At 34.6% G+C, this 22,883-nt stretch overlaps 1 protein-coding gene across 1 annotated transcript in view; it reads left to right on the top strand.

The window, feature by feature from the left end:
- LOC133182514 (breast cancer type 2 susceptibility protein-like) overlaps positions 1–21,994 on the top strand; it is a gene marked incomplete at its 5' end in the record, with an annotated part of 41,937 nt that extends 19,943 nt beyond the window's left edge. The window contains 19 exons of the mRNA XM_061317359.1: positions 50–103; positions 215–287; positions 382–829; positions 912–1,081; positions 3,648–3,776; positions 3,878–3,949; positions 4,405–4,543; positions 11,475–11,633; positions 13,782–13,961; positions 14,198–14,348; positions 14,816–14,925; positions 15,234–15,350; positions 15,982–16,063; positions 16,162–16,258; positions 16,507–16,615; positions 19,370–19,470; positions 20,343–20,415; positions 20,612–20,896; positions 21,648–21,994. Coding sequence (XP_061173343.1) covers positions 50–103; positions 215–287; positions 382–829; positions 912–1,081; positions 3,648–3,776; positions 3,878–3,949; positions 4,405–4,543; positions 11,475–11,633; positions 13,782–13,961; positions 14,198–14,348; positions 14,816–14,925; positions 15,234–15,350; positions 15,982–16,063; positions 16,162–16,258; positions 16,507–16,615; positions 19,370–19,470; positions 20,343–20,415; positions 20,612–20,896; positions 21,648–21,845 — 2,747 coding nt within the window. The remainder of the gene's footprint in view (positions 1–49; positions 104–214; positions 288–381; positions 830–911; positions 1,082–3,647; positions 3,777–3,877; positions 3,950–4,404; positions 4,544–11,474; positions 11,634–13,781; positions 13,962–14,197; positions 14,349–14,815; positions 14,926–15,233; positions 15,351–15,981; positions 16,064–16,161; positions 16,259–16,506; positions 16,616–19,369; positions 19,471–20,342; positions 20,416–20,611; positions 20,897–21,647) is intronic.
- Positions 21,995–22,883: the final 889 nt, after the last annotated feature.

Genomic DNA, 22,883 nt, shown 5'->3' with positions numbered 1-22,883 from the left:
AAAGTTTTATAGTTGTGTATCTCAGATATTTGTTTCATCTGAATTGTAGGTGGCATTTCAACTGAGAGGAAGAATTTGGCTGCACTTTCAACAGTTCCTGAAGGTATTTTACTTGTTACATTATATTTGCTGTATATGTGTATTCAGCTATGCTTTTATATGCTGATTATGTGCTTGTTTAGAAAGCTAAGAAATATTTTATTTCTCTGATTAGGTTATACTAAGGACAGATCAAATTTCTACAGTAAACCATTAAAGTGTGAAAACCCAATTGATGCCCATATCAGGTTTGTACTTGTTTGTGATTTGTGATACCTTATGTGTTTTTAAATTGTTAATTTTTATATCAGTTACTAGTACATTTTTATGTGCCATTTCTAGGAATGCTCAAATCAAGGCAGAGGAAGCCAAGAAACAAACAACTCATGCTTCAACTATACAAAGTTCCACCTTCAGAACCCCATACAAAGCAGGAACAGGCTCTATTACCACCCCACCTAACCCTGTGGTTAAATCAGTGCAGCCTGTGTTTGTACCCAAAACAAAGCCATGTGGTCAACCCCTCTCCTCCTTATCAATAAATAAAACAGTGAATAAACCAAGTACTCAACACACTTCATGTCCAGAGCAAAGTATACCTAGTAGGACTGATGGAGTTAACAAAGATGGGTACTTAAACGCTCTGAACACAGCCATGAATAAACAGGAGGATATGATAAAGTCTTCACGAACTGTGAAGCCGAGTGCTGGTCGATTGTTCCAGCTGAAAAATTCAGGACAGAGGGTGAGACTTAGGGAGGTGATAACTAGAAGTCAGGGAAACACTTGTGTAAGTATCTGCATAAATGGCAGTTCAGAGGTGTGCTAAAAAAATGTTTTCATATTTTTTTATTTGATTTTTTTTTTTACAGTTAGGCAGTGTTTCACCATCTGTATGTTCTGTGAGAGCTTCTAGTGCTGCCAAGCATAAGTTTTACCTACCAGATTTTTATGGCAGTGATGTTACTCAGGTGTATGTTGGAGATGGGGCTCTTCTTGTTCCTGATGAGAAAGGATTTACCGGCATGAAGGAGATGTATAAGTTAGTTTCAATATTTTTATGCCCCCGGATCGAAAGATCCTGGGGGTATATTGTTTTTGGCCTGTCTGTCTGTTTGTCCGTTTGTCTGTTTGTCTGTCTGTCTGTTGTCAACTTTAACCTTGTCCATAACTTTTGATTGGTTGGAACTATGACTTTCATATTTCACATGTGCATTCCCTGTGACAAGACCTTTCTTTGGGTACCATCATATTTGACTTTTTGACCTTGACCTTGGAGTTTGACCCACTTTTGCAAAATTTTATGAGACTTTAACCTTGGCCATAACTTCTGAACAGATGGTGCTTGGGGTTTCAAACTTCACATGTGTATTCTTTGTAATAAGGCCTTCCTTTGGATGTCAACAACTTTGACCTTTTGACCTTGACCTTGGAGTTTGACCTACTTTTGAAAAACTTTAACATTGGCCATAACTTTTGAACAGTTGGTGCTTGGGGTTTCAAACTTCACAAGTGTATTCCTTGTGACAAGACCTTCCTCTGGATATCAACCTCTTTGACCCTTTAACCTTGACCTAGGAGTTTGACCTACTTTTGAAAAACTTTAACCTTGGCCATAACTTTTGAATGGTTGGAGCTAGGGCTTTCATACTTCACATATGTAATCCTTGTGACAAGACCTTTTTTTATTAACAACCACTTTGACCTTTTGACCTTGACCTAGGAGTTTGATCTATCTTTGAAAAATTTTAACCTTGGTCATAACTTTTGAATGGTTGAAGCTAGGGCTTTCAAACTTCACATGTGTATTCCTTGTGACATCTCCTTCCTTTGGATACCAACCACTTTGACCCTTTGACCTTGACATAGGAGTTTGACCTACTTTTGAAAAACTTTAACCCTGGCCATAACTTTTGAATGGTTGAAGCTAGGGCTTTCATACTTCACATATGTAATCCTTGTGACAAGACCTTTTTTTTAATAACAACCACTTTGACCTTTTGACCTTGTTCTAGGAGTTTGATCTACTTTTGAAAAACTTTAACCTTGGCCATAACTTTTGAATGGTTAGAGCTAGGGCTCTCATACTTCACATATGTAATCCTTGTGACATCACCTTCCTTTGGATACCAACCACTTTGACCCTTTGACCTTGACATAGGAGTTTGACTGTCACAGATTGTCGAGCGGATTTATCTTTTAACTAATTAAAATACAACTCAAATGCTTTTGTTTACAATTTACATGTTTAATTACTGATGATACTATATACAAATGTCATTGTTGTTGTTTGTCGTAATTTCCCGTCTTGCCGCTGGCTTTTCCACTTCACAGGCTGGAGGATGGACTCTAGGTTCCAAGGCTGGCTGGCCTATCTACTACACACCATGGGCGGACTTTAGGCACTGGGTGGCCTCACTGTTGTACAAAAACTCTGACATATGGATGGAACCTGCTCCAACATATACATACAAGTTTTACTTACAAGCTCTAGTGGCTTTACACAAATACACATTACACTCATTATCAGATTTATAGATAATGGACACGTCTTAGCTATAGATAAGACTCAATTACACACACATGAGTTGTTTAAATTATACATACAACTCTTACACAAATGCAATATTGCGAATTGCTACTTTACGGACAAACTATTATGACAGAAATTGTACACCGTACTTTGAAATATTCATATACGTGTTACTATAGATAGAAATCAAATTAAAGGAAACACACATGCTAAAATTGATGAGAAATGCGGTGACTGGATGTTTTAGGACAAATGAATAATATATAGGAAATAACTAAAATAGAATTATAAATATAAGCCTTACCTCAGAAAAGCTGGACCATTACACTGCTAAAAATAATATCACACCAGAGCAAGCACTGCCATGAATCACAAGGGTACATACATGTAAAAAACAAAGATATAAGAGGAGATAAAGGCGTCCTCCTCTCTGGACTGCCGCGTCCAAAACTAACTGGCACGGACTGGCGGGTTTTAAGGTCCAGTGAATTGAGGTTCAGTGAAGGATATGTACAGTGATAACACATTTAAAACGAAGGGGTTCCCCACGGGATATTTACATGAAAATTAAAATACATTACCAAAAGTATGTTAGGATGATTTTAATGTGACATTGACCTACTTTTGATAAACTTTAATCTTGGTCATAACTTTTGAATGGTTAGAGCTAGGGCTCTCATACTTCACATATGTAATCCTTGTGACATCACCTTCCTTTGGATACCAACCACTTTGACCTTGACCTTGAAGTTTTACTTACTTTTAAAAAAAACTTTAACCTTCACCATAACTTCTGAACAGTTGCAGCTAGGTCTTTCAAATTTTACAGGTATATTCCTCGAGACAAAACCTTTCTTTGGGTAACAACATTTTTTATCTTTTGGCCTGGATTTTGACTTGCATTTGAGAAAAGCTGCCATACGGGGGCATCAGTGTTTCACAAACACATCTTGTTTCATTGTTCTTTTACTCTATGAAGCTGTCCGAACAACAAGCAAGCTTAGATTTATTCATTAGGTATCTCTATGGCTAATTTTTGTTTGAACAATAAAAAAATATGTAAATCCTTTGGTAGAGCCTTTCTGACAATAGACAGTGTGGACTGTTCCCTGATCAATGAGGCATGGTTCTGTAATCACTATAGGTGGATTGTGTGGAAGTTGGCATCATATGAAGTTGCTTCCCCTGATAAGTTTGGTGGCAGGTAAATCCAGACAAGAATTGTCAAAATGTTCCATTCCTTTTAATGTTTTTGGTACCATTTAGGCACATTTTCTTCTGAATTACTTTGTTATGTCTCTTCAGGGCTCTGACTCCAGAAAATGTAATGCTGCAGATGAAGTACAGATATGATCGAGAAATAGACAGTTGTCATAGGTACTGCAGAGATACTAGATAGAAGAAATGTTTTAAGGATGTACGCAACATACTTTACCTACTGATAATTTTTCAAGATATTTTTAATTTAAGATTATATTGCCATCAGATGTTTGTAGACAAAAAAATCAGCATGCATTACCAGGGGTTTTGAAAAGATATCAATTGATAAAAATTCTTGTATAATTCTGAGAAAAATATACAAAAAATTCTAAACATATATTCTAGATGTTTTGTTTATCCAAACTTGTTTTAGAAGAAGTGTTCAACAGCATATACATGTATAGACATTAAAATGTAGCACACAGTTTCTGTAAGTATTGGAACTCTTCAACTCCAGGGGAAAAGACAATAATTTCCAACTACGTTGCGTATGTCCTTAATGACAATCATTGAATAAATGTGTATTCAACAATTTTTTTTTAAAAAATGAGATATATGATTGTATTTTTTAGGTCAGCCTTAAGAAAAATTATGGAGAGAGATGACACATCAACCAAAAGACTGGTACTGTGTGTATCTGGTATATATAGAGAGCAACAGTGTAGAGCTTCTACACCGGCCAGTAAACAACAGGCTCCTCAAGAAACTGAGGTTTTTCTCTATTCAAGTTTCATTTAAACATATTTATTACATTTTCAACACTGCAATACTGTACATTTATTAACTGGGTTCAAGGGCAACATGCATTTTGTCAGACCCAAGAACCAAATTGTTTGCCTGAGGCTGTTAAACCCAAGGCAACTGTTTGGTTGAAGGGTTGACATAACACATTTTGCCAATGAACACAATCAATAAATGTTTTGTTATATCTTTTACTTTTTATTTTTATATATCTTGCACTGGCTTCCATATTTGCGATATTTGATAATATATAGCTGATCCTGCTTAGGCCTAAGTTTTTATTTTTTTTTTGATTTACGATTTTCTGTCTCAAAAAAATGCATTGGGTGGTCGAAAAATAAAAATAAAAATAATTTAGGATTCAACAGTTTCATTTTAAAATACCAGCAATGTTTATTTTAATAAAAATAATACACGTCAATAGTACTTTTAAGTTTTATTGTCTAGATCACATAACTCTTTTTATTTAATTTTGATTCATTTCTAACTTTAGACTGAATGTCATTTTCATTTACATATAGTTCTGATTTTTGTTTGTCAGTCAGTGCATGGTTCATGATGTTCAACTTCTTTTTGTGCTTTTCAGTGATATGTGATGTGTTATAAACCTCGGTATCCCCACAAACTAAAAATAAGGATCCAAATTTAAATTAAATATAGATTGAAGAAAAATACATTTTAATTGTTTAATATCAAAAGTAATTGATGTTGAAATAAAGGTTATAATAATTTGATCATGCAGCTATCAAATTTAATGTTCAACCTGCAGCACAAAAGCCTAATAATTTCTCAATCAAGTCCTTCTTTAAATTTTTGTTATGTACCTGCACAGTAGGCAATGCTCATTATTTACTTAGTAATTCAAAGGGCTTTGATCTAAATTGAGTATGAAATTTGCAAAGATTTGTATATTGAATTTACCTCTATAAATTAACAAATGTTTTATACACATTTGAATTTATCCAGTGAAATACCGGTCAGCGTTACTTCAACTAAGATGTATCTCTCAACACTAAATTCGTCTAACTATTATCCATGGATTTATCAGCCTATTCTGGGAAACACCATTTTTGGGGAATTGGGAATAAATTATCGGCTATTTGATGAAATTGGAAAAAATTTTAAAATGTTACTTAAATCCTGTATTCAGGGGTAATTCATTTAACATTTCAGTATGAACTCTAATTTGGGCAACCAAACGACAATTAAATATGATCCATCTTCATCATACAAGATCAATTATGAATAATAGACTAATAAAAGTAAATTGGACTTCAATTAGTGTAAAGCATTTATACAACTTAGGGTTGTACATGTGTGTATGAGATTTCAATTTAGATCATATAGTATCTGTTTCTGGAGATTATAAACCTCCTGCAAAAATAGTAAGTACACATTTTCTAAAAGTCCTCTTTTAATATATATTAATGCATTAAAAATATATTTTTCTATCTGAAATAATGCCTAAAGTCCTTACTATTCACTCGCAGATCAATTGAGTAGGTGGAAATAACTTAATAAATCTATATAATTACACAATATGATCATTTTTAGAAAAACGGAGGAAATTCGGATTAAAAGTTGGCGATGTTTTTACAGTATTTTTAAACGTGTTATGACTGTAGCTTTGCTAAATGAGTTAAATAGATGAAAATTACAGACAGTCTGACAATTTTACTTTGTGTTTTTTCAAGATAATTAAAAATAAAAGCATTGTTCACCAATTGGCAAAAAATACTGCCAAATTGGGAAAAAACTGAACTCATTTCCAATTGGGCAATTGTACATGAGAAGGCACTGATAAATCCTTATTATCTATAGGTGTAACCGTGTCTGCTAGGTTGATCAGGGTTGGGCATACACTCTCCAATATTACGGTATGAATTTAGCCAATTGAGACAATGCAATTGGAGAAAGGGATCATGCATCCAAGATTTTATTCACTTTTCCATGCAGAAAAAGTTCTTTAAGTGTATGTCATTGCTTTCAGCGAAGAATTACCTTGTTACATGACAGAACCGCCATTTTTGGTCTGCACGTGTTTATTTATGGTCACCTAAATGTTTGTAAAGGTGTCATATATTTATAAGCGCTTATTAGACTAAGATGCATTCTAAAATTTAAAACCCACCAGTTCAGCTGAGAAAAATCCGGGAAAATATGTCGGAAAAAGACATTATTTTTATTTTCATGATTGGTGAAAATTAGGGTCGGCAGAATCGTAAACCAAATGAAAAAAAAAAACTTTGGCCTTAGAGTGTGACATGAAAAAATGTTATAGTGGTCCAATATGTCATTGACAGGTTCTATATCTCACTCAGTGGTCCAACATCGATTTTTAGCTCACCTCAACGAAGTTGGGGGAGCTTATGTAATACCGTCGGTGTCGCCGTCCCAGGTTAAGGTTTTTGGAGCAGTTTTCTTTTCAAGTACTTCTATGGCCTATATTAGTCAGAGATGCATGGAGGATGCTTCTAGTGCGTTTCATTGTACATGTACCAGTCAAGGTTTCAGATGCTGCAATTTCAGCTAAAGAATGACCAGGTAAATGTTTTTGGAGCAGGTTAAAGTTTTTGGAGCAGGTTAAAGTTTTTGAAGCAGGTCTCATTTCCATGTAATTATAAGCCCTATATTGACCAAACTTGCATGGATGATACATCTAAGGATGCACACTACTGAACTTGCTTCGGATGCTGGATCTGACCTACATTTTCTGGATGAGTGACTAGGTTAAGGTTTTTGGAGTAGATCTCATTTCCAAGTAACTATAAGCCCTATATTGACCAAACTTGCATGGATGATACATCTAAGGATGCACACTACTGGACTTGCTTCGGATGCTGGATCTGACCTATATTTTCCGGATGAGTGACCAGGTTAAGGTTTTTGGAGCAGATCTCATTTCCAAGTAACTAAAAGCCCTATTTTGACCAAACTTGCATGGATGATACATTTAAGGATACACACTACTGGACTTGCTTCAGATCTGAATCTGACCTATAATTTCCGGATGAGTGACCAGGTTAAAGTTTTTGGAGCAGATGTCATTTCCAAGTATCTATAAACCCTATATTGACCAAACTTGCATGGATGGTACATATAAGGATGTACACTACTGGACTTGCTTCGGATGCTGGATCTGACCTACATTTTCCGGATGAGTAACCAGGTTAAAGTTTTTGCAGCAGATGTCATTTCCAAGTAACTATAAGCCCTATATTGACTAAACTTGCATGGATGATACATCTAAGGATGCACACTACTGGACTTCCTTCGGATGCTGGATCTGACCTACATTTTCCGGATGAGTAACCAGATTAAAGTTTTTGGAGCAGATCTCATTTCCAAGTAACTATAAGGCCTATCTGAACCAAACTTGCATGGATGATGCATCAAGGGACGAACAATCTCAAAACTTGCTTCGGAAGCTGGATTTGACTTACATTTTTTGAATGAGTGACTAGTTTTAAGTTTTCAGATAAGTCTATTCCCAAGTAACTGCAAACCCTATCAGACCAAAATTGCATAAATGTTGCATCTAGGGATGCACACTCCTAGATTATTAGTTTAGTGTGGGACTTTGCCTTACTTAAAGACAACATTCGTTGAGGTGAGCTCTGTAATCTCTGATTACCTATGGGTTTTTTTTGACCACTTAGTAAAACATTGCAAATGATAGACTTTTTTTTTTAGTAAAGATTTATAAAGGAAATGAAATTTTCACCTCACAGGTGTTATTTTTACAATGTGAAATGAACAATTTTTTTTTCACAGTCTGAAAAAAAACATTTCTGCAACAAAAACTATTAATTTTCCTTCCCTTTCCTTCCTTACAGCTAAAGCTGTAATTAGTCATATTAGTACAGAAACATCCTCACACAGTGTAGATTCAAGTTTGTTCAAAACATGACATGACCCCCCCTGTGTAGGGTTGGGCTACAACAAGGAATCAAAGTTATTTGTAGGAATATATCAGTCTAGACGAACTCCAAAAACAGCGTTTCCAGAAGTAAGAAATTGAGACAGAAAAAGACTCCGAAAAAAGAGTTCGCGCATGCACAGACACACAAAAATTGGCGATTTTTCAGCAAAAATGATGGGTCTACAAAAACTGTCCGTGCAAAGTTTGGGAAAGTATGGCAATTATACCAGTACTCAGAAATGCTAAATAAATGGCTTCAAAAGAGATCGTATTTGTCAGATTTTAGATTCTAATTGCAAATAAAGGGATATTTACTTTCAAAGTTAACATTTCAAGTCAGATCAATTATGTGAGAAAATTATACGTTTGAGAATTAATTATGCCTAAAAAAGGGCAATATATTTAAAATGGAACAATATATATTGTATCTGTTAAAAACTTTTACACATTTTACACATTTATTATTATTTCGGTATTTTAATTGTGTTCAACATCTGAATTGAAAGCATAAGTTCTCACCATCGCTATTTACCGATTTTTTTTATCAAATACAAACAGGTATTATCATGAAAACATTTTTAAACCATTATCTATCAATTTGAAAACTTAAAAAATCACTCTTTTAAAAAATTAACGTCACAACAGGTCTTCTAAAAATGAACCTGTTAATATCTCTGCTCCGTGGTGAAAACTGTGCATTTTCTGATTAAATAATTACAATTTGGGTGTCTTCGAAATAAAATTTAGGCATCTTTATTATAGGAACGACATAAATTTTAAATCAAGGAGACAATATATTAATTAAAAAATTAATTCTTACCGGCAGTATTGAATTCGATGTCGTATATCCAAAATCACTATATAATGCAAGAGTTGGAAGCGATAAATAAGTCAATATCCATTATATAATTAAAAAGTTTAATTATTCATTCAACAAAAATTAAAATATAGTCACAATGTACTAAATACAGCCATTTAGCGGTCGTATATATATGAAGAAAGTGAACGACTATTCATTGTTTGTTTACATCGGACGCCATTTTGCTGCAATGCATGATGGAGCCAAAGACTTCTTTTTTGGAGTTCACGCCATTTTTGGAGTTCGTCTAGACTGTATATAGGAAATATCTTTAAAAACCATGTTGTACCTGCCTATAAGTTGGATTTTTTGGGATTAAAATTTTGGTTCCAAACTCTGACTTGTAAGTGAGTACTAAAAAATTTGGTATTTTTGTGGGAGAAGACAGATAGTAACTTTGTAACAACTCAATGATAATCTGTGTATAAAGGTCAGAACTTAATCTAATGTAGGAAAGGAAGATTTAAGGTTACCATATAAAGTGCTACCTCGGTATATTGCCCACCGTTATATTGCCACCCCCGCTTATTGCCAGGAATTCTCCAAGAACGGATTTCCCCCTGTGTTAATACACCCGTTATATTGCCACCCCCGCTTATTGCCATCCGCCACTAGTTTGGGGAAACAAAAGGTCAAATTATATAAGGAAAACCCTCGGTAACAATGCCAATTATCTAGCGCGTGTCGGTAATTTGGACGTCACACCCGTGCTTTGACAGTGGTTGCGGTGAAGCGTGACCAGGTGACTGGCTGAACAAGGAGTTCAGCTAAATTAAAGATAATTGTTTTATAAAACTCAAAATTAGCAATTTCTTTTGTGTTGTTTTTATAAGATAGAAGTATTATTTCATCACAATAATGGGAAAGTCAGGGAAGAGAAAGCGTACAAATTTAGATTACAAACGAAAATTTAAAATAAACCCAAACAAATAATTGTACATTTTATTTAACTGTAAATCGCCGATTGTTGCTTTCACCGAAGCAGGCCATAATAAATGAAAAAATCATTTTATTCCCCATAGATCAAAATTCTAAGGAAATCCCATCTCTATTTTTAGACTACTATAATTCCGCACGTGAAAATAGCATGGGATTCCGTTACCCCTGAAACAGTCATCAATTGTTGGACACATAATGGATTGATTGATGAATATCAAAACAGATTAAGAAGAGAAAGTACTCAGGTACTAGCAAACATGAGAATACGTGTATATTACAACAGGTTCATGAAGATCTAGACGTGTACCCTGGCACGTGACTTTCCATTCGTCTGTTACCGAACTTTTTTAACTGATCTAGTTATTTGAGATGGTGAAATAATCTACTTTCGATTCAGATGATATTGACGATAAACCTCAAAAACTTTTGTATACCGAGAGGCTAAAACTGCTATTGACACCGTTATCGTCGGGTTGTTAAATTCTTCGACTCAGGATCAACAGAAGAGCGAAAGAGCGGGAAATTGAAAAATGTCGTAATATTGTGACATTTTCATTTCATTTTAAAAACAAATAAATTAATGACTTTTTTTCCAGAAGAAATGAAAGTTGCGCTTGAGTGTATATGTATGTACACACACACAAAAGCATGACATTTGATTTTAACTAAAATAAATTACGTATTCATCTTGAACTGGGCTCATTGCATTGTAATTTATGACAGAACTCGTTATATTGCCACCCTCGCTTTAATGCCAAAATCTGTCTTGGACAAAAGTTGGCAATATACCGAGGGAGCACTGTACATAAAACACAGGTGCTTTCAGATTAATGATCTTGCCTTTGTTAGATTGTTAATAAAATATCAATAGTCAATGTCATACCCCAAAACATAGTTTGAAACACAGGTAAATACAAAAGAATATTAATCTGAAATTGCCTACAGATTCTGGCAAAAAACTGCACCAGCTTATAAGCGGATCAGTGACAAAATTCCTCCAAAACAATCTTCAAAAAAATGCAACCAACTTGTAAGAGAACCTACTTATAAGCAAGTATATACAGTATTTGTATGAAAGGATTTCTCATTAAATAAATACATGTAAGTGGTAAAGTTAGAAATTGCAGGGTTACAAACGTGTTTTATTTCCAACTCGGCCAACAATAACTTTGCTACTTTAGGTAACAGTAGAGCTGACTGATGGTTGGTATTGTATCCCAGCAAAGTTGGATGTCCCTTTACTGGACCTTGTTAATAAAAAGAGGATCCAAACAGGTCACAAACTGTGTACTTCAGGGGCGGAGTTAGTGGGAAGTCAGGAGCCCTGTTCTCCATTTGAGGTTAGCTAAGTACATCTGTATTAAGATTTCCATTGTTATTCAGGTACATTAGTGTGTTCTCTATTAGAGGTAAGCTTAATCAAAGCTCTACATTAATGTTTTTTTTTACTTGTCCTCTCTGACAAGTGACTGTAAAATTTACTTGTCCGAACATAATTTTTAATTGTCTAAAATTTTTCTACAAGGAACTATTTGAAAACTTAAAAAATATTGTAAATGAAAATCGAGTCTATATTAAATATATTCATCTAGTATGTTTTATTATTATACCCCCCGCAAACGAAGTTTAGGGGGGATATATTGGAATCAGCTTGTCCATCTGTCTGTCTGTCCGTCTGTCTGTAGACGAGATTTTGTCCGGACCATTTCTTGGAAACTGTTGCAAGGATTTGTCTGAAAATTTGTACACTTATTCTTTGCCATATGAAGGTGTGCACCTGGTATTTTCATCATGATTGGATATTTTTTTTGCATTTTACAGGTGTTTTTTTCATTTTTATTATGTGGTTTTGTCCGGATATGTTCCCAGAGACTATTGCATAGATTTGTATGAAAATTTGTACACTTATTATTTACCATATGAAGATGTTCACCTGGTATTTTCAACATTATTTGATAATTTTTCTGCATTTTACAGGTGTTTTTTTTCTTTTCATTTTTATTGACTTAGTCATTTCGGGTTCATGTCTAAGGTTTGAGACATAGAATCTACAACATCTGTACAAAAATGTGAACTACAGCTTAAAACTACTCATTAGAAGTAAAAAAAAATCACAAAGTATTAAAAACAGTTTTTACATTACACAGCAGATAGTGTAAATCCATTTGTCCCTTGGGAGTAATGAGTGGACATGCATCCAGTTAAAGATTAATTAATGAGTTCAGTGTGGGAAGCTGTTAGGGCATCTCTGATCAAGCAGGTCTTATCTATATCTCCTGGGAATTGGGCAGAAAGAAATAAAGATCTCTGTTGTCTAAGTCTCTTAATTGTAATTTATGTCTGTCAAAACACATAGTTACTGGAAACAGCCTTCTATTTTTATAATGATTTTGATATAAAGGTATGAAGATCAATTTGATTTTGTATAATTAATTATGGTATTTTTTTTTCAACAATCAATTTGCAGAGTGTCATGTCTCACAAAGATGACAGATAGTTGCAAACTATTTTTTCAATGTAATAAAAATTACTAGTATTGATGTTTTATTAGGCTGCACCTTAGTTTCATTCATTAAAAAAAATATAATGAGTAATTAAATTTTCACTCTAAATGTTTAAGCAAATTGTGAACACCTCTCACATCTAGAAAACATTAGTGATTTGGTACCTTCTCTGAAAAACCCAGCGGGGGGTATTTGTCCCTTTTGGACAGTTCTAGTTTTATTTTGACACATATAGCAAATTATGAAACTTAATTACATAATCTTCTTCTAGATAAGTAGTTAATGCTAAATTAAAAATTATAGAAAAATAGCAACAAAAAGAAATAGGTTCAACATCAAACATTTATTTGCTTTTTTCTCCAACTCTTTCATACCTTTGTCTTCATTTGTTATCACTTTCTTACCCAATGCCAAAAACCCAAACTTCATAGGGAAATCTCCATAGTGAAGTTTGATCACATTTGAGTTTAACGGTCAGGATCTAAATTCATTATTACTATCGGGATTGAAGTAAGCTGTTTACAGACTGCACACTTTTGACTTGAACTTTCAATAAAAAGTTGACAACAGGTTTTAGTTTTTTTATTTTCAACTTTTTATAAAAGAATTTCTCACAGAAAAAATCACTGTCCAATTGGATAAGTTCCCAGCAATATCACTTGTCCATGAAAAATTTTCACTACTATCAGACAAGCAAACAGACATTAATGTCCAACCCTGTCAGCATGTGTACATCTGTGTAAAGATTTCTATTGAACCTGTTGTACATTACCTGAACCTTGTTATGAACTGTTGTACATTACCTGAACCTTGTTATGAACTGTTGTACATTACCTGAACCTTGTTATGAACTGTTGTACATTACCTGAACCTTGTTATAAACTGTTGTACATTATCTGAACCTTGTTATGAACTGTTGTACATTACCTGAACCTTGTTATGAACTGTTGTACATTACCTGAACCCTGTTATGAACTGTTATAGGCACCAGCTTCTCTTCAGTTGAAGATCAATTTCAATTCCACAAGGCCTGTCCCCTGGGACACCATGCTGGGGTTTCAGATGGATCCCCGTCCCCTCTGTGTCCCATTGTCAGAAACCAATGGGGAGGGAGGAATGGTGGGATGCATTGATGTAATATTGGGAAGAAAATATCCTTTAATGGTATGTGAAAAGGTTTACAATTTTTTTTATGGACAATATTTACATGTGTATGCAAGGGAATTAGAATGCTTTAATTCTTTGGTACATAACAATATCCTGAATTTTATATGAAAATAAATAACTTTTATGTTTTTCATGAAGAATTAATTTGTTTTAATGATTAAAATTTGCATTTGAAGTAATCAAATGATGCAGAGCCAGTGATATTGGTATACATTTGATGTTCTGTTTTGTAGTACATGGAGAAATTGCCAGGAGGAGGTTCTATTTTTAGAACAGCTCAGGCTGAGGAAAAATTCAGTCAACTTCATCAGAAACAAGAACAAGAAGCCAAGGAAACATTGTACAGGAAAATAGAGAACAAATTTGATAAAGAAGATTATGAAGGTAGTATTGTTTCAAAGTTTAAACAAATCTGAATTCTATAAATAAACATACATGTAATGATTGTTTTTATTGTATGCTTTTTTACATTTCATTCAAGAATTTTTCATGTAGAAACGTAAGCAGCTATAGGTGATGTGTCACTAATTTTGACCTATATGTAGATGCTTAAGGATGTAGCAATAAGGTTTCTTTATCATGCCAACACCTACTATGACATGGGTCCTTCTTTTAAAGGTCATATCCTAAAGACCTGTCAGTGAATGTCACTTCTAATCCCTTGCATTGGCAAGTTAACATCACTATCCACGTTAAAAGTCTAGGTTCGAAGTGGTGCCTAGAATAAAAATCAAACCAGGACATTCCAGTCACAAAATAAGAGTGCCTAATCACTAGGCTTTTGCAACTGCGTCAGAAATATGAATTCTATATAGTGTATGTCAGCTGACATTTTGTATTCATTTTGCCAGAGAGCTGTGCCGTGAAAAGACAGTGGAGTAAGGGTGAAATAGAGGATTTACAGTGTGGACAAGAAGTGTGGGAGGCTCTCAGAACAGCCAAGAGACCTGACATTATAGAAGTGAGTATGAAAAGTAGTGCGGGGTGTTTGTAGGAACAGCCATTTAACTGAAGTCCAAAGTAAGTTCTGTCAGAGTTGTGAATAAGGATGTATCTTAGATGACCAACTCTCTCTCTCTCTCTCTCTCTCTCTCTCTCTCTCTCTCTGCAGTGATTTAACATTTCAGTGAAGATTCATATTTCATAGAAAATGTATCTTTGTAGTTTTAATCTTGACACCTGAAAATATATTTCCCCTGCAAAACCTCAGAATATAGAACAGCAAATTAGTATTCTTATTTCACTAGGTGTGGTTTGATACCATTTCAGGGGTACTTGAGTGATTCACAGCTGAGATCATTAATGGACTACAAACAAGAACTTCATCAGAGGAAACTTCAGCGACTACAGAATGAGTTCCAAAAAGCATGGAATGATGAACAAGGGGTATACTAGTCACTTTATTAAATAATTGTTTATGGAAAGATTCTGTAGAGGGTTTTTTAGTTACAGTAAAACTCGTTTAGTATGAACACGGATATAGCGAATTAACAGATATAGCGAAGTTTTCTTGGATCCCCAGCTATATAAATTTAACGAATTCCTTATATGGATATAACAATTTACGGATATAACGAAGTAATTTCACAGGTCCCTAGGACTTCGGTTTAACCGAGTTTTACTGTATGTTTATTGTATGTTTATTGTATATTAAGATTCACTGTAAGCAGTGCTGCCCAGCTGGATTATACATGTATTTTGTACTGTATTATCTTTGGCCATGTATTCTATTTCACAGAAAAGGCTTCCACATATCAAGTACATTGCTAAATGTCTTGTGTATATATACTCATATAAAGCACATTCAGGAAGCTCTAAATCAAATCTATGTTAACTTGTTGAAATATCAATTTCTGCCAAATTTTATGCACACCAAATAAAATACATTTACAATATTTAAAAAAACATTATAATTTTATAGTTTATTTTGTGAAAGAGTACAACTTAAGAAAAAATACTTTGGAAGGTATCCAGCAACAAGAATGGACCCATAGTAAAGTACACAATTATATTTCAGGATGGGAAAAGCAGAAATGTGGTTCCTTTGTTAAAGCTTAGAGTTGTAGGACTGTCAAAAAAAGATGTGGATTTCAAAATATGTAAGTTTATGGTGGAACAATAAAGTATTCAATTTTTGAAGCATTTTCTCATTTAAATCTCAGTAGATTTTACATATAGAAACTTTCAAATTATTCAGCAACAATAATCTCTGTGTGGCGCCCAGGACAGGAAGTGATGGAGCTGAAAGAGGGACAGCGATACAAGATACTCTCTCTGTCAGCCTCTCAATCAAGGTTAGCTTTATACTTGTAGTAACAAAGAAAACTTACATAGAAAGACTTAAAACTCCAAGTACAGCGCACCTTTTATTTGTGCTAGTCAGTATATATTAGGTTGGGCGCTTTTACAACATTAACACCTGGAAAAAATAAAACTTAAGTGGATTGATTATGTTTTACAGAGTCATTGTTAGAATTTTTTCATGGGTGATTTTAGATTGATTTCTTTCTGAACGTACCTTAGATATAGCTTTATTTTATAGAACCAAGTTCAGTCAATACAGTGTACAACTTACAGCTAACAGACAAACTAAATTCTTACCTCTTGGTGTAGACGAGAATCTTCTAGACATGGTGTTTGAACCCAGAGAGGTAAGTTCTGTGTTTAACTCACCAATAAATGATTACTTTTCTAAGGTGAAAGATGCCATATACTCTAGATCACCAAATTTTCGCGACACCTTATTTTCACGAGATATGTATTTGGTATTTATAAGTGAAACAAAATTTTCATGAATTCTGGATATTGTTGAATATACTGTACGAGTACATAAATTTGTGTATTCAAAATTTAGTGCAATCACTGGGTATGGAGTTGTTTGCGAAATCCTGAATTAATGCTATACATGTCCGTGCCGTATATTGTTTTATAAATGATTTCTTAGTGGTATTCATGAATTAGCGCATCATTGTCTGTGCCAAAGCTGCTAAAATTTGAAGCCGGCTTTTTTAAGTACACATACAGTAATCTATACTTACCAAAATTTATGCGAGAATGACATATTCATGAGCAGACCGTCTCGCGTAATAATGCGAAAATAATGATCTCGCGAATGAAAAGTGATTTACAGTACATTTTGTTAGCTCTTCTGAGCCAAAGGCTCAAAGAGCTAATGCTATGGCCATTTGTGCGGTGTGCGTAAACTTTTTAGAATATGGGCCATAAGTCAAGAACCCCTTGGCCAATTATTGTCAAATTTGTCACAGGGTATCCTTGGCCCAAGGGCTCCCTTTTGTACTAAAACTGGGGTTGTGACCCTTTAACAAGGGGAGATAATTAGGAAAATAGAAACAAAAGTACTGGTTGCTAAAAAATCTTCTTCTCAAGAACCACTGGGCAGATTATCACCAAACTTATATAAAAGGATGAGGATATGTTGTAGATTAAAATTTGCACGGGGATTTACCCTGGGGCAAAGGGCGTGGTCTCAAGGTCACTTCAAAGTTGACCAAAAATTACATTTTATTAAAATGTTGATATTTTGCTTACTATAAGGACTAGGATCATCAAATCTTGTCAGTTGGTGCATCTAAGGACCTCATATCATGTTGACTCAAAAGTAGGTCACGGTGACCTACTTTTTAAATTTTGCGGCCATTCTTTTTCAAAATGATTTAGAGGCATATTTTGAACAATTTAAGGCCTATGATCATCAAACTTTGTCAGTTGATGCATCTTGGGTCCTCAAAGTACGTCAACTAAAAAGTAGGTCACCTTGACCTACTTTTTGAATTTTATGGCTAATCTTTTTTAAAACAATTAAGGTCATTAATTCGAATACGGGGAGGCTAAGAATCATTAAATCTTGTAAGATGATGGCATCTTGGGGCCAAAAAACATAATTATTAAAAAGTAGGTCACAGTGACCTACTTTTTGAACTTTGCAGGCATTCGATTTCAAAGCATTTTAGAGGCATAATTTGGACATTTTAAGTCCTATGATCATAATACTTTGTAAGTTGATGCATCTTGGGTCCTCAAAAAAGTTCAACTGAAAAGTAGGTCACCTTGACCTACTTTTCAATTTATATGACTATAATTAAATATTTCAGGTACTAATTGGCTTAGAATCATCAAACTTTGTCAGTTGATGCATCTTGGGTCTTCGGAGAAGGTCGACTAAAAAGTAGGTCACAGTGACCTACTTTTGAAAATTTATGGCGTTAATTAAATATTTCGGGTACTAATTGGCTTAGAATCATCAAACTTTGTCAGTTGATGCATCTTGGGTCTTCAGAGTAGATCGACTAAAAAGTAGGTCACCGTGACCTACTTTTGAAAATTTATGGCTTTAATTAAATATTTCGGGTACTAATTGGCTTAGAATCATCAAACTTTGTCAGTTGATGCGTCATGGGTCTTCGGAGTAGGTCGACTAAAAAGTAGGTCACTGTTACCTACTTTTGGAAAATTTATGGCTTTAATAAAATATTTCGGGTACTAATTGGCTTAGAATCATAAAACTTTGTCAGTTTATGCGTCATGGGTCCTCGGAGTACAACAACTGATAAGTAGGTCATGGTGACCTACTTTTGAAAATTTATGGCTTTAATCAAATATTTCGGGTACTAATTGGCTTAGAATCATTAAACTTTGTCAGTTGATGCATCTTGGGTCCTCGGAGTACAACAACTGAAAAGTAGGTCACGGTGACCTACTTTTGAAATTTTATGGCTGTATTTCATATTTTCAGGAATTATTTGGCTTAGAATCGTCAAAATTTGTCAGTTGATGCATCTTTGGTCCTCGGAGTAGGTTGACTGAAAAGTAGGTCACTGTGACCTACTTTTGAAAATTTATGGCTGTAATTAAATATTTTGGGTACTTATTGGCTAGAATCATCAAACTTTGTCAGTCGATGTATCTTTGGTCCTCGGAGTACAGCAACTGAAAAGTAGGTCACAGTGACCTACTTTTGAAAATTTATGGCTTTAATTAAATATAACAGGTACTAATTGGCTTAGAATCATCAAACTTTGTCAGTTGATGCATCTTGGGTCCTTGGAGTAAAACAATTGAAAAGTAGGTCACTTTGACCTACTTATAAAATTTTATGATTATAATTTTAAAAAATATTTTAGGTATTAATTGGCTTAGAATCATCAAACTTAGTTGATGGGTCCTCAGAGAATGACAAGTGATAAGTAGGTCACCATGAGCAATTCTCAGGTACTAATTGGCTTAGAATCATCTTGGGTTCTCAGAGTGTGAATTGGAATTTCAAGGGTTTATGTAAATATACAGGATACTTCGAGGCTTCAAATAGAAGTGATAGGTTGTACAGTTTATCAGAAGAGCGATTCAAGGCCCATGGGCCTCTTGTATTCATTTTCTGTATGTTGCAGGTGCTGTGTGCATGTGATTTGAAGAGGCGGCAGCCTATATTTGGAGAGCTAGATATTGTGTGCTTACTTGTTAGCACTGAAGCAGCTGAAATAAATGAAAGGTAAGGAAACCTTTCTCATTTTATGACAAAATATTTACCAGTATACGCATATATATGTAAGACTCCAAAGTCCGATGGTGACACCAAAGTCCGATGGTGACGCCAAACCCCGATGGTCTGCATCAAACCCAGATGGTTTGATGTTGGTATGGACACCAAAGTCCGATGGTCACGCCGAAGTCCGATGGCCTGTTTCCTATGAGACGCGCTGCGCTAAAGTGCAATGGTCTGACATGCCAAAGTATGATGGTGCGGAGAAACCATCAACGTTTATGACCTCACAATATTCCAATGTCAATCCTTGATGCCGTTGTCCTGCATTCAAAAGCCATCAGTTCAGTATTCGTCCTCGCATACAATTTTACCGATTTTGCTTATTGCTTGCACCCACCAGAGATATTAGGGTTAGTCCTTGTACACCACTCGACTGATTTGGGTTAGTCCTTGCTTCACGCCAACCCGAGAGATTTAGGGTTTGTCCTCGCACACTAGTCGAGTGACTAGGGTTAGTCTCGCACCCACCCAAGATATCTAGGTTATAGTTGTTACACACTTTTCGAGCGATTAGGGTTGGTTTCACACCTATCCGAGAGATCAGGGTTAGTTTTCACATAATGATATTTATTTATACATATTTAAGACTTTGGCATGGCGCGGCATTGCAGTTTGGCGCAGTAGTACTATGACATCACAATTGTCAATCGTTTTTCCGCTCCATCAGACTTTGGCATGTCAAACCATTGGGGTTTGGCACAGACCATCTGACATTGGCATGACCATCGGACTTTGGAGTCCCATCGCACTTTGGAGTCCTACATATGTACAGTACATAAAGGCAAAGTTTTATATTGCAAAATAAAACTTAATTTTAGGAATCAGGAAATTTTGTATGGCATGGACAAAAATGGAGACATTATAGGAATAAAGTTTTGGGGAGGTCTCAAGGTAATTATAGCTTTGGTAGCATTTTGTAGCTTAAGGTCTGTTTTGTGTAGAAGTGAATGTTGTATGTAGAAAAACATGTATGATAATTTAAAAATAAGTTAGTAAATTTATCTGAAACTGATGTTAGACAAAGTTAGATGTGATTTGACATTTGGAAAAATTTCTGGGCAATCGTATGCAAGTTAACCTATTTCAGGCTTTTGGAATGAATACTACCCTCACTGTAGGGACATTATTCTGTGGAAGTAACATTCAGGACAAGTTTCCCTACCGTTCCTCAATCCTTCCTGTAGTAGAAGCCAGTCTGGAGTTTTCTGTATTCACCAAGTCCCCCCAGGGGCCGACTCAAAGGAATGCCTACCAGGTACTGACAGAGAGAATAAAGACTTCAGGAGAGAAGACTCTTATAGAGAGAGGTCAGCAGCTGGTGACAGAACTATTGGAGAAGAAGAGGAATATGACACTGGGGCATACACCAACAGTAAGTGTCTCATACTTAACAAAATTCCTGCAATGACAGATTTCTGTTTTATAGTCTGAGGGAACCTGTCCAATTAACCCCCCAAAAAATACTATAGTTAACTATAGTTAAACTATAGTAAAACCTGTCCAATTAACCCCCCCCCCCCCCCCAAAAAAAAATACTATAGTTAACTAAAATTGACTTTAGATAACTATAGTATTAAAGTTTTTACTAAATCAACATAATTTTACTAGGGATTTCAGATTGTTATATTTTATGTTGTACATTTCATACATGCGCATTAAATGGAAATATTACTTGTATATTCACATTTATTTCCAAAATTGACATCATTGTTGTTAAATTTAAGAAATGGTAAGCTACAAAATCTCAATATAGTTCTAGAGAAGAGTTTCATTGTAAAAAATTCAGAGTAAATCAAAGTAACAAAGTATTTACTGTAGTAAATTTTTGTTAGGGAATCCAAACATGCTATGTACATAGAGATTAAGAGAAGTTTCATTGTATTTTATTAGTCCCCTACCGGTGAAACCGGAGGGGACTATAGGTTTTTAAAACTGTTATAATGAACAACATTTAAAAAAAAACTGAAATTCAATACCAAAAGATAATTAAAATTAAATTATCATTTAAAGAAACTTGTTTTAGACTAGTTAAACAAGAAAAGTAACATAAGATAGGATAATACATGTACCTTAAATTGGACAGTAGATTCTATGAAATGATGAATGAGATTATTATCTTTCAGAAGAATTCAATGTTAGAGTCTGCTGACCATAAGTCAATGGCTGAGAATGTTAGTCCACACCCCCAGCACTCCGTACACCAGGCCAAGATGGCCCAACTCATGTCCTATGGATCCCCCTCTCCTCTGTCTCCTATCCCCACAAAAGTAACTCCATCAGCAAGAAAGAAATTCAAAATTCCCAAACCTGCAGATGTCTAGAAGGAGTTAGTTTTGATTTGTTATAGTTCCAAATGTTGACAATATGTATGGTGCTAGCATGTTGTTTTTTAATTTAATTATTCAGTTAGAGTATGCAGTTAAAAATGGAAAAATTTAAGTATAACTTTAGTTGATTATATATGTAGTATGTGCCAAATACATTATATGTGAAGAAATTTCTTCAAATTATTATAGAACATATTAAAGCAAAATTAATTTGGATGTTTTGTTTTGGTTTTTTTTTTTTTTTTTTTTTTTGGTTGAAAAAGATAGATGCCATTTATGACCTTGACCATATATATGATGAAAAAGGGGAGATTCAGACCTTAAAACCATACAATTGCACACAGTTTAAGTTCAAATTTGAGAAGATATAAATATGGCCTCTAATGACCACTGCAGTAATTACAAGCAAATTCAGAAAATTGTGGTTTCCCACTTTTGGGCTCTTATTGGTTAGAGTGCAGTGAGTAACTATTTTTTCTGTCTTGGCTTGTCTGTCAATCATCCAAAGAGAAACTATATTTTTGAAGCAATCTGGGGCAAAGATTAAGGCCAAGATTAAATTTTAGAAAGTCAAACTTCCAAGGGTAGGTCATCGGGTCAAAAGTCATAGAACATTGAAGTGCATTACTTGTGACCAGACATTTCAGAATAATTTGTCACAAATAGTGCACGTGTAAAAATATGAAGGCCTTATCTCTTCAGTTGCAAAAGCTATGGCCAAGTTTCTTTTTTTTTTTTTTTTTTTTTTTTTTTTTTTGAAAATTTAGGTCAAACCAAGGTCATGATGTCAAATTGATTGTACTCCTTGAATGGTTGTGTCACAGGTTATGAACATAAAATTACCAATGTTAAAATTTTACACTAATTTGTATTTCCCACGATGACTGAAAGTACTAGTTGCAAAATCATATAAGATTAATGCTGATTCCCTTTTTATGCCCCCATAATCGAAGATTTGGGGCATATAGTTTTTGGTCTGTCTATTGTAAAAACTTCAACCTTGCACATAATTTTTGAATTGTTGGTGCTAGG

This window comes from Saccostrea echinata, unplaced genomic scaffold (genome assembly GCF_033153115.1).
Source record: "Saccostrea echinata isolate AGI-Se365-2 ecotype Australia unplaced genomic scaffold, CSIRO_AGI_Sech_v1 ptg000009l, whole genome shotgun sequence".
NCBI classification, from domain to species: Eukaryota; Metazoa; Mollusca; class Bivalvia; order Ostreida; family Ostreidae; genus Saccostrea; species Saccostrea echinata.
This window is presented reverse-complemented; position numbering and strand designations above follow the sequence as displayed.